This window comes from Sparus aurata, chromosome 22 (assembly GCF_900880675.1).
Source record: "Sparus aurata chromosome 22, fSpaAur1.1, whole genome shotgun sequence".
NCBI classification, from domain to species: domain Eukaryota; kingdom Metazoa; phylum Chordata; class Actinopteri; order Spariformes; family Sparidae; genus Sparus; species Sparus aurata.
The window spans coordinates 1,434,275-1,446,302 of record NC_044208.1 but is presented as its reverse complement, the minus strand read 5'-3'; the positions used below and the strand labels follow the sequence as shown (position 1 = coordinate 1,446,302).

At 38.4% G+C, this 12,028-nt stretch overlaps 1 protein-coding gene across 2 annotated transcripts in view; it reads left to right on the top strand.

Annotated features, from left to right (window-relative positions):
- cdk19 (cyclin dependent kinase 19) overlaps nucleotides 1-12,028 on the top strand; it is a 114,536-nt gene that overhangs the window by 76,279 nt on the left and 26,229 nt on the right. For both annotated transcript variants that reach the window (XM_030405038.1, XM_030405037.1), the window contains exons 10-11: nucleotides 7,900-7,997; nucleotides 8,604-8,682. In XM_030405038.1, coding sequence (XP_030260898.1) covers nucleotides 7,900-7,997; nucleotides 8,604-8,682 — 177 coding nt within the window. The remainder of the gene's footprint in view (nucleotides 1-7,899; nucleotides 7,998-8,603; nucleotides 8,683-12,028) is intronic.

Genomic DNA, 12,028 nt, shown 5'->3' with positions numbered 1-12,028 from the left:
GGTAGCAAGGTGAATGTCTGTCCATGGATGTTAGAATTAAGTGTGCATTGATAGTTGAATAATAAAATATACAAAATAGTAATAGCACAAATTATTGTTTAATAAACAATTGAACGTAACATTTTTGCCTGCTTATCTGTCTGATTGATAATTTTATTGATCACTGAGATAGCTTTGACTTGGAATGAAGTTGTTCCAATATAAAAAAAAATAGCTTTGATGTAGTTAAGCTACTTTTGCCATTTTGCTGTAGCTTAGCTTGCTACATTTCTCTGGGGAGTAGCTTTGGCGTAGTGAAGCTTAATTTAATGTAGAGTAACTTGTAGCTTAGCTCACTACTTTTTTCAAGTAGCTTGCCCAACACTGCGTTCATGACTTCAGACAACAACAATGAACGAAGAAGCAGATGAGACTGCTCTGGTTGGCCCCGTGGATGGAAATTTTGTTTTTAAAGCGGACGGATGGCAGCGTAGATAAGAGCACGGTTGTGTGCAAATTATGCAAGAAGGAGTTTGCGTATCACCGCAGCATATCAAGCCTCAGATATCACCTAAATGCTAAGCAACTATTTATTATGTTGTTGTTGCAACTGGCACTTTATGTTGAACTGTTTATTGTTTTGGCCAAGGTTATTTACAGAGAGTTGGACTGAAATTGATTTGTTTAGATCAGCTGTTGGTAAAGTCTGTTATGGCCTCTGAAGATAGATGTTTTCTAATAGTCAGGGTTTTCAATGTTCTGAATGTACTTGAAAGTATTGTGTTTTACTTAAAAACAAAGTGTTATATGTCTACCTACCTATAGGCTACCTGAATCTCTGAAATGTATTCCTAAATAAGCTATTGCTACACTTTATGGCAAAAATTGCACTGGTCTGTTGGTCTAAAAAAAAAAAACCCAAACAATGTTTTGTTGCTTAAGCTTCTGTATTCAGTCATTATTCAAGGGTTTACTAAAATCCATGTGAAAAAAATTGCTTCTCACTGTTCTCAGGTCAAATATTTATATGCGATTAAAATGCGATTAATTTCGATTAATTAATTACAAAGCCTCTGATTAATTCGATTAATTTTTTTAATCGAGTCCCGGCCCTAATATATACACACATATATATATATATATATATATATATATATATATATATATATATATATATATATATACACATATATAAATATACATACACATATGTATATATATATATATATATATATATATATATATATATACATACATAAATATATACATTTATATATACATATATACATTTATATATATGTATATATGTGTATACACACACACATATATATATATATATATATATATATATATATATATATATATATACACACACACATATGTATAGCAGCAAAACCATAAACAAGAAAAGTCACTCGTGATTGGTTGGCAGATCTGTCACTATTGGTCACCCTGAGTTATTATAAATGTAAACCCCAATAATAACTAGAAAAATTTCATGCGAAAATACAGTGTGAATGCTAAAGCCTGAAGTGATTTCGGAAATCTGCTGAATGTACTGGAAAATGCATAAAACTATCAGGTTGAATGGTCAGGAATTGCAGAAAAAGCTGAATTTTTCAAAAGCTGAAGAGGCAGAAAAATCTTAAAATTAATGGTTAAATGGGCTAACAAAGCTGAACATTTTGATAGCAGAACAGTTTCTCTCGCTGAACATAAAGCTGAATGTTTGAAAAAGATGAAAAGAATAGAAAGCTGCAAATCTATAAGCCAAAAGAGCTTAAAAGGGTGAACATTTTAATAGCTGAACATAAAGCTGAATGTTTGAAGGAGTTAAAAAGGCAGAAAGACGAATATCTGAAAAGGCTAAAAAGCTGTAGAGTAAGAGGGCTGAAAGAGCCTAAAAAGGTGAAAAAAGGCTGAAAAGCTGTAGAGTAAGAGGGCTGAAAGAGCTTAAAATGGCTGCACATATGCTGGAGCAGTAGCAGAGCCAAAGATGAAAATGTCCCCATAAGAATGAATGGAAAAACACCTTCCAAACCCCTGCGATTTTTAATAAATAATAATAATAATAATAATAATTCATTTTATTTATATAGCGCTTTACAATGACCCAAAGTCGGTTACAGAGATGAAGACACGAAAAGATAATTAAAAAAAAATAAAAATTTTAAAAAACACGAAAAGGGCAAAGACAGTCAGGGGGGACAAGCGGGAGACAGCACAACGGAGAACAGAAGCAATGGTGGAGTGTGGAATAGATGACACTGTTACAGACAAACAGACAAAACAGGTACAGCAGCAGTCTAAAGGTGGCAGGGATGGATTGAAGAGTGGTGTGGGGCTGATGGGTGAGGAGAGTAGAAGGAGAGTGTAGAGGGGCAGGTCAAGGGGAGAGGGCAGGGATGAAGGTGGTTATGGGTAGGGGAGGTCATAGGCTTGGGAAAAGAGGTAGGTTTTTAGACGGGATATGAATGTGGAAAGTGAGAGAGAGTTGGGGGAGAGAGTTTCATAGTCGGGGTGCTGTTCTAAAGAAAGCTCTGTCTCCGAAGGTTTTGAGTCTGGATGGTGGTACGGTCAGAGTGAGAGTGGAGGAGAATCGGAGGGCTCAGGAGGGGCGATGGGGGATAATGAGGTCAGACAAGTAGGGTGAGGCCAGGTGATGGAGAGCCTTGAAGGTCAGGAGGAGTATTTAGAAATTGATGCGTTGTTTGATGGGGAGCCAGTTGAGAGTGTAGAGAACGGGGGTGATGTGTTCACGGGACCGGGTGTGAGTAAGGAGGCGGGCAGCAGAGTTTTGGACCATTTGGAGTCTATGGAGGGAATGAGAGGTGATGCCAGTGAGGAGGGAGTTGCAGTAGTCAAGACGTGAGGAGATGAAGGCGTGGATAAGGGATTCAGCAGCAGGGGGGGAGAGGCAGTGTCTGATTTTGGCGATTCGGCGGAGGTGGAAGTAGGAGGTCTTGACAATGGAGCTGACATGGGGATGAAAGGAGAGGGTGGGGTCCAGGACAACGCCAAGATTGCGTGCCAGGGGGGAGGGAGAGATGGTCGAGCTGTCAATGGTAAGTGAGATTGGTCCAGTTTTGTTGAGAGTGGATTTGGTGCCAATGAGGAGGAGCTCTGTTTTGTCACTGTTGAGTTTAAGGATTTTTGAAAAAACTGTGACAGTTATTGCCAAAATATTCAGATATTATAAAGTTGGAGTGGTATCTCTAGCTCAAAGTGTGAAGGACAAGAAGAGGTTAAAAGTCGATGAGTTTTGAAGAGGATTTGATGATTTTCCCATTTACCTCAATGTAAAAAAATGTTTTTGAAAAAGCCGAATTTCTGATGAAGTTGAAAAGTCAAAAGCTGAAAGGTACAAGGCTGAAAGCTTAAAAAGCTGAACGTTTTAATAGTTGAATGGGTTCTATAGCTGAAGGTATGCTGAAGTTATAGCAGAATGAAATTTGAAAAAATCCCCATAAGGATGAATAAGAAGACACCTCCCAAACTCCTACGATTTTTGAGAAAACTGTAATAGTTATCGCCAAAATAATTACATGTTGAGTAACAGGAGACACTGCTGAACGCACTCATGTCATTTATATTTCTGTAGAGTGCATAATGAGGGCACAGGAGCGAGAGACAAAACAGGTACCGTCTGCGATCCTCCAGAAATTTAGGCTCAAAATTAACATTGCAGCTTATGGGGGAGCTGCCGGAGTGCTTTTCGCTCTCGGGCTTCAACTGAAAGCCAACAAGATTTCCTACATTTCTATGCATATATTGTCTATGTCAAGTAAAAGATGTGGGATCCAAATCAAGCTGAAGAGAATTCTTTCCCGTTTTTGGAGCTGCTCTACACTCTGAGGTGCGGCAGTTGATGATGTCACGTACTGTAGCTGACGCAATACACACCCATTATAAACTCAGAAGATGGGCTAAAAATCCTTAAAACTAAAACTGACCATTTCAAAACTGTACAATATTTTTGAAAACTAAATACAGGTCCAATAGTTCAAGATCTTGTGACTCTTAAAGTTGGAATGGTGTCTCTAGCTCAAGGTAAGAGGGAGAAGAAGAGGTTGAAAGTCAATGAGTTTTGAAGAGGATTTGAAGATTTTCCCATTTGCTGCAATGTTAAATTTTTTTTTGAAAAAGCTGAATTGCTGAAAAAGCTGAAGAGTTGAAAAGCTGAACATTTTAATAGTTGAACGGTTTCTATAGCTGAAGGTATGCTGAAGTTGTAGCAGAATGAAATTAGAAAAATTCCCCATAAGGATGAATGGGAAAAAATTTGCAGAAAAAGCTGAATATTTCCAAAAGTAGAAAAGGTAGAAAAAAGAAAAATACAAGCAATAATGTCCTTAAAAAGCTTAATTTGAATGGTTTCAATAGCTCAAGATTTGTAGGAGTAGATAGGTGCCAAAAACATACGGAAGCAGGAATAATAAAAAGAAATTCCAGAAGAACAATAGTGTGAATGCTAAAGGCATTCACACTATTGTTCTTATTCAAAGAAAGAGCTTTATTAGCACAAACGCAAACACACAAAGCAAAGGAGATCTGCCCACACAACAAATGGGAAGCTCACGAGAAACCCAAAATCCGACTGCACCGTGAAGTGGCGGCAGTGGCGGCATTCTGTATGAATTCGGTCCGTTTTGCAGACGTCTGTGGTGCGCTGACCTGTACTTTGGTATCGCCTCTAATGTCGACTGCAGTGTGGCACAGAGCTCGGTCAGCTCCTGGCTGCGAAAGGACGGAGGTTGCACAATCCATCCATACACCCCGCCGCCCGCCTCCTCAGACATCAGGTCTATGGCGGCGCACTTCCAAAGGTCCACGTCATCCTCAGCTAGCACACTGACTCGCTTCCAGCAGCTGTAAAAATAATCAATAAAGACAATCAGTACTGCGCGATGGACTGCGTATGGACACATAACATCTATTAATGCACCTGGAAAATAACCAAAAATGGATGTCATCTAATAAGTCTTACACTCTTTCCTCTCGATCGACTCCGAGCTGAACTCCTCACAGCTTCCGCCTGCGATGCAAGATCTGGTCGTTTGTACCTGAAGCTCCTGCGTACTGTCTCGTAATGTCTTACAGACAGCTGGAAAACAATTAAATGAGAGTGGTAAAAAACAAACAAACAAATAAAAAAAAAATAAAAACCTAAGTTACAATAAAATTAAACAAGGAAGGAGAAAACAGTAGAAGTTACTTACACACAATGGCGTCATTATCAGCATCATGTAAATCTGGACTTGCAGACATTGCTCCGGGCAAATAGGAGGTCACGGCCTCGTTATGAGGCGAGGTTAGTCTGTGAAAACAAAATGCTTGCAGCGATAAACCTCCGTGTCCCTCTGTGGCAGCGAAGCGCCCTCTGTCAGCGACACTCTCAGTGGCAACCCGGCAAAGCTCCTCCCGTCAGCACAGGCGTCCTCTGGACAATGGCCATGCCGCTAGCCTAGCTCCTGCTAGCTAGCTTAGCTCCTGCTAGCTAGCTTAGTCGAACTTGCTTTGTGTCCAATAAAACATAAACACTTCGACTGCGAGGGAGAGTCCAACTCACACACTCACAGCAAGTCGTCCGACAACAGCTCACAGTCCGTTAGTGATAAAACACGACACTGACGACACCCACAGTCCACTGTTTGCTGCTCCGCGCCATCAACTCTTGGCTCCTTCTTCCTCGTCACTCACGTCTACCCAGAAGTGTAAAATCTCTTAAAGGTCATGAAATCTCACAAGTAATAACTTTGCAACTTCTTTTAAAACATTCAGAACCCATGAAATTATATTTCAAAGTCACACATTTTTAAACAGAAATTATTTATACATTTTAATATTTTATTTATCTCAAAATATTTAATGCAAATTTTTACTTCTTAACAACTGGCATTTTATCTTTAACTTGTTCCCAGGAGAGAAAAAAAAATGTGTATCTTTTTTACACAACATTGGCCATTGCTAATGACATACGCAGTTATTAATCTAGCGTACTTTCATTAAATAAATCAATTTGAGCTAAGCTTTAAGAGTCTATACTTAGGCTATACTGAGCCTGACTCCCTTTGCTATCCTGATTTTTGCCCTGTCAACTTACTGACATATTGACAGTATGCTTATTACTTATTCACGGTATTCAGGCATTGGATTTGATTTTACAGGTCAGTACTATTCGATGTTTTTCAGAATCATGACAGAAAACTGAAACACAACTCACCAACAGAAAGGCAGAAAGGCTCACAACATGATGCATTACCACCCAAAATTTAACACTGACTGATGTCAACTTAACATTCTCTATAGATTACGCTAAAAAATATTATCCAAACTAAAATCAACTAAAACTTACAACAACATACAGTATGTATGTTAATTGAAATGACAAATGCTGATCATTAAATGTATTCAGCTCATTTTTGCTAATGTTGTGTACCAAAAAGTTGTCAGTTATGACAAATACAAATCCGTAATACTAATATCTTATTCTAATGGGGATCTTTAAAATAACACTCTAAAGATACCGAATGCTTAAAATGAGTTTAGTATTTATTGCCACTTAAGTATTTTTGTTGGTGGCTTGTGTTTCAAATGTTTCAAGTCCAACGAACCATTAAAGTGTATGGTCTGTGCACAATTTGTTGTTTACAATATACATTATTTTGACATTAAATATGTTGCCATAAACACTGTAACACAAATTTAGGTTTTGTTTGTGAGAAAATAATAAGTTGGCAGAAACAGAAAATTGTGGCAGTTTTATGTTAATACAGAAAAATGCAACTCTTGTTGTAATTATGTAGTCAAGAAAGTGACTACTTGTCAAAGAAACAAACAACTGAGTATATTTTTACACCAATTTTTAAGTTCAAACAACTATTAATGTCTACATAGTGCACAATTTCTATGCTGTCCATTGAGCTTAACAATATATGCTATTTCAGCATTACATATCTAAGTTGTATTGATGTAAACAGTATAACACAAATTTAGGTTTTGTTTCGACTCAAAGATTTTAAGTTACACAAACAAAGAAATGGAAGTTGTACTCAACCTTTAAATTTAACATTGCTTTGACTAATTTTTACTAAATTATGTGTACTATAAAAATAATAAGTTGGTAAAAACATAGAAAATGGTGTCAGTTTTATGTTAAGTTATGGTGTTATGTTATGTTAAGCAAAACATTTTTGTGTTCAGCATAACTGTGCAACTCTTGTTGATATTACATGTTTTTGTTATGTAAAGTGAACACACATTTATCATTTTATTGATCAAGAAAGTGACTGCTTGTCATATGAACATAAAAACATTGAGTGCATATTTTTACAACCATTTTTTTAGTTCATTCAACTATCAAAATTGTGCACAAAGTATGTGTTGTTAATTGGCTTTGAACTAAATAGGCTACTTCAGCTTTATAGATTTAAGTGAAATTAACTCAAAAATCAAAAATTGCTGTCTAAACATAAATACATTATGTTGAGTTCACAAGGGGATGAGTATTTGTGTCAAGTGAACATAACGTTTTTATGTCATTTTGACAGTCCTGAACATTTGTGTAGACTTTACAATAAAGTTTTGTGTTATGGATGGATTGGGGTTTACAGTGCAGCTTGAATTTGAGGCTGAAACCTGCAAGAACTGCCTAGGACATTGCCTCGGTCATTATCTACTCCATCCCTCATGCTGATGGAAGGTCAGGTGAAGTGTCGTAGTCCACAGAACATTTCTGAAGCTTCATAGTAAAACAGTGTTGCAGCATTCTGCTAAAAAATTTAAATAGCTGGAGACTTGATTTACATTGTAAAAAACTTCACTGAAATTTGAAGTTTTCTGTATTTTTACCTAAACTTAACAATGCTGAGCTATGAAAACATAACCTTGTAACACTGTGTTATCCTGTTCTGCCTTCAGCTCCAGAAACTCCTCACCATGGACCCCACCAAAAGAATCACATCAGAGCAGGCACTGCAGGACCCGTACTTCCTAGAGGACCCCTTACCAACCACTGAGTGAGCCTTAGTAAACGTTGATGAAGGTTCTCAGTCATCCAGGTCATGCTAAATCTCAGAGCTGTGTCGTAGCCAACTGGACGTGTTCCAGTATCTTGAGCCGGTTTCACCTCTCATCCAAGAGGCTTCTTCAGTTCTTACTAACTGGAGGGGAGCTGCAGGCTTTTAAACTCTGCCTGGGAGTGTTCCTACAGAGTTGCTAAGGCCACATGTAGGTCACTGATTTAACCAGCCCTATGTCGGTTGCTAGGGCTAGGTGTGCCCGGGTGAGTACGGCTGTTAAGCTCTGACTCTGAAACTCAGGGCTCACTGTCCTAACAACTCTGGAAGGACACTCCCACACAGAGTTTAAAGGCCTGCAGCTCCCCTCCAGTTAGTTAGAACTGAAGAAGCCTCTTGGATGAGAGCGGAAACATCTTCAACAAAATTGAAAAAAGTACAGCTGACTACGATACAGTACTTACATCCTCTTAGTACAGGGAATTTGCTCTTTCAACCTACCTTTGTGTGTTTGTCCTTTGATTTGGTTTGGTATAGTGGAATCAAGAGTGTCACAGTTTGTTAATGCAGAAACATAAATGACTGATTGTCTGTGCTTGCCTCTAGTGTGTTTGCTGGGTGTCAGATCCCCTATCCAAAACGAGAGTTTTTAAATGAAGATGAACCAGAGGAGAAAACAGAGAAGGTAATTATCATCTAGCTCTGCTGAATACATCCACAGTATAAAAATCATGTTGTCCGGTGGCCAATTCATTTTGGTATTGCATAAAAGCTGTCAGAACACAGATACATAGTGGTGTGTGAAAAATAGTTTGAAGTTATACCCAGACCACAGAGAATACTCAGGCTTCATCACTGGTCTAAATGAACTCTTATACCTGAAGACCAATAGTTTCAACATGTTGAAATGGTAAAGTGATCTGTGTTCTATAGTTCCAACACATGATTAATGTGATGGCAGTGCCAACACTTTAAAAATTATAGATTATTTGAACCTTCACAGCATGTTGTAGATTGTCTCTAGCATTGCCAATCCATATATTGGAAGAACCCATGAAGGAATGTAACTAAGTACGTTAACTAAAGTGCTCTAAATACAATTTCGAAGTACTCATACTGTTATCTCATATGTTTTGCTTTTTTAACTTTTTATTTATTTTGCCTGTTATACAGAGTAGAACATTCCTTGACATAGGGCCTTTCTCCTACAAATTAATTAATAGAAATAAAGAAAAAAAAACATAGGAAATAAAAGAATATAGTAACAGCGTACAAAAAGGGCCATATTTTAGAGAGTGAAAGACATTTACAGCAGCGTAGGGTCAGTTATAGAGAGACACTACATATTCTCACTCATTTTGAAAATAAATAAATTGTGAATATCTAATCTGATTATTGGCCAGGCCGATATTCAGTTGACCCACAGTATACAGTATATATGTAGAAGTAGGGATGACCCGATCCGATCACGTGATCGGAAATCGGGGCGATCACATGTTTTCAGACTCGATCGGAATCGGACGTTACATCGCAATCAGGGATTGGATATATATATTTGTATATTTATTCACATTCTTTTTCATCAGATCTATAATATTTCAAAACAAATGGGAAAAATGTGCGTGCGCAAGGCACGGGTCGGGTATTGGTAAACATAATGACCGGCTGTAAACATTTTTTGTGCCTCTGATTCATGTCTTCATGTCACTCCGAAAGTCGTCCATTAATTTGTCATGATGGAACTTCATTCAAAGCAGAGCTCCACCAAAGAGCCTGCAATCGTTGTGTTTCTCCTATATGCATTCTGCTGCAGGATTTAAGCCCCACTGCGAAAAAAAAAGGTTTAATATCACGGACGAATGGCGAATTGAAGTTGCACACAGTGAAAGCACTAGACTCTGAGTTATCTTGAGATTAATTATTATTGTCATTTCTGCTATTTGTATCATTTCTACAAATCACCGTTTAAGTTGAGTGACTGAAGTCCTCGTCATCCTATTTAAAGGCTGCAACAGGCCACTCATCGAACCGGGGGGAAGTTAGTTTTAGGTTGGATGTTTGGTGGATATTCACTCGAGTCCAGCCGCGACTTTACTGAGGTTTTCCCAGTGTTAGCAGCAGGAAGACAATTAGCTCACCTCCTGAGCCTCGCACTGAACCGCTGGAAACTGATTTAGGGACCGTCATTAAATTACTTAGCATAAATTGGTGTTGCACGTTAAACCGATACTAGAAAGGTACCGCGGTACCCAGCCGTTAAGAACAATACTTTTTCAGGTTTTATTAGTATCGGTACTTTACGAACTTTGTGCGACAGCGGGGCAGTGTGTCTGTGTGCAGCTTCTCTCTGCTTCCTCACTGTCTGCAGACAGAGTGGGCGTGGTTTCACAGTGACAGACAGTCACAGAGCAGAGCGACACAGACGTGTTGGCTCTCTTGGTCATTACGGATTTAAAGCATCGTTTACAGACGGGCTTTGTGGTGTCCGTGGGCTTGCCCTTACATAAGCGAAATATTTCCATGTTTCGCTCCGTGCGTCTGCTTTTTCAACAAGCCTAGGACGGTCAGCAGGAGCACTCATGCCACTTTCAACTGACAGACATGCGGACTTGTTCAAAGAGTTCAAATAGCTGCAGGTTATCGATAGATAACGTTAAATAGCCCCCGGATGGAAGTCAAGCGAGTTTTTTTTGTGACAAGTGAACTTTTTTCACCATCAGAGTTGCAGGAGGCAGTCAGGGGTAAAGCTAACTGTTTAACAGTCCGATGTGGTTCCACACATCTCTGTATGCAAACACAACGTTCACACTGGTAACATGAACTTTACCATAACATGCGCTGGTGTTCACAAGTATGCTGATCAACAACACCACTTGATTATCTATTTTAAGTCAATCAGTACTAGTAATATAAACATAGCATCAGGGCTTCCAGTCCACCAGGACTGGAAGTGATTTTGAACAGGGGGTGCTGTGACATTTTTTTGGGTTTTTTTGCACAAAAAACCTATGAGCCTATAGGCCTATTTGAAATACATTTTAAAAATAAATAAATAGATTGAGATTAACCACTTTATTGTCATATACACTTCAGTGCACACAGCCAGGGTCTGTAACACACAGACATCATCAGTTCTCAGATGAATATGCACTATTAATTAAACTTCACAATAACGCTATAACAATGCATTATTTGGTCAGCTGGCATGAACCTGGGTCACTGCACCATCTATGTTTATGTCACAGGCAACTCTATTAGCTCCAAAATCCTTTTACGCACACCACAAGGAAATAATCTCTGACTATTTATGCACATTATTGAACAGCTCTCCACATCCATTATGCAAAGATCACATGCACAAAATAGCACTTTCTTTCTCCATCTCCAACCTTTTTACTCAAACCACAAGGGAATAATCTCCGACTATTTAAACGTTATTTAACAGTTCTCCACATCCATTATGCACAGAACACGCGATCAAAATAACGCTCTCCATCTCCATCCCCACCACCTTGCAAAAACACTATAGTGTGACGTTAAACTGCATGAATAGATATGAAGGCACGCGGCGGCACCATGCTCTTACTTTCTTTGACAACGTAACTTCTGTGAAACTGTGTTGATTAGACCTAAAAATGATTAAATTAAAATCCAAAATACATGCAATAGCCTACGTTGTCAAAATCATTTCCCAAAATATTCACAAGTAATTTATAAATTGTGCAAAATATTTTTAATACATTTAAAAAAAAATCTCCCTCTCACCACTAGGGGGTGCTGCACCCACAGCACCCCCACTTCCTGCAGCCATAGCATGTACATTTTTGTCAATAATATATAATATATATTGTAATTTATATTACTAGTGCAGTGCCCGTAAGAAAAGTGTATTCCTATAAAAAAGTGGGAGGTTAAGTAGCTTTTTCATGGATGGCCAAATGAGGCTGTTTGAAGGTGGGACGTCAGGGATATTTAGGTTTGTTGTCAAATCCGATATTCCAGGGTAAAATTGGCTGGTTTTGACTATTTTT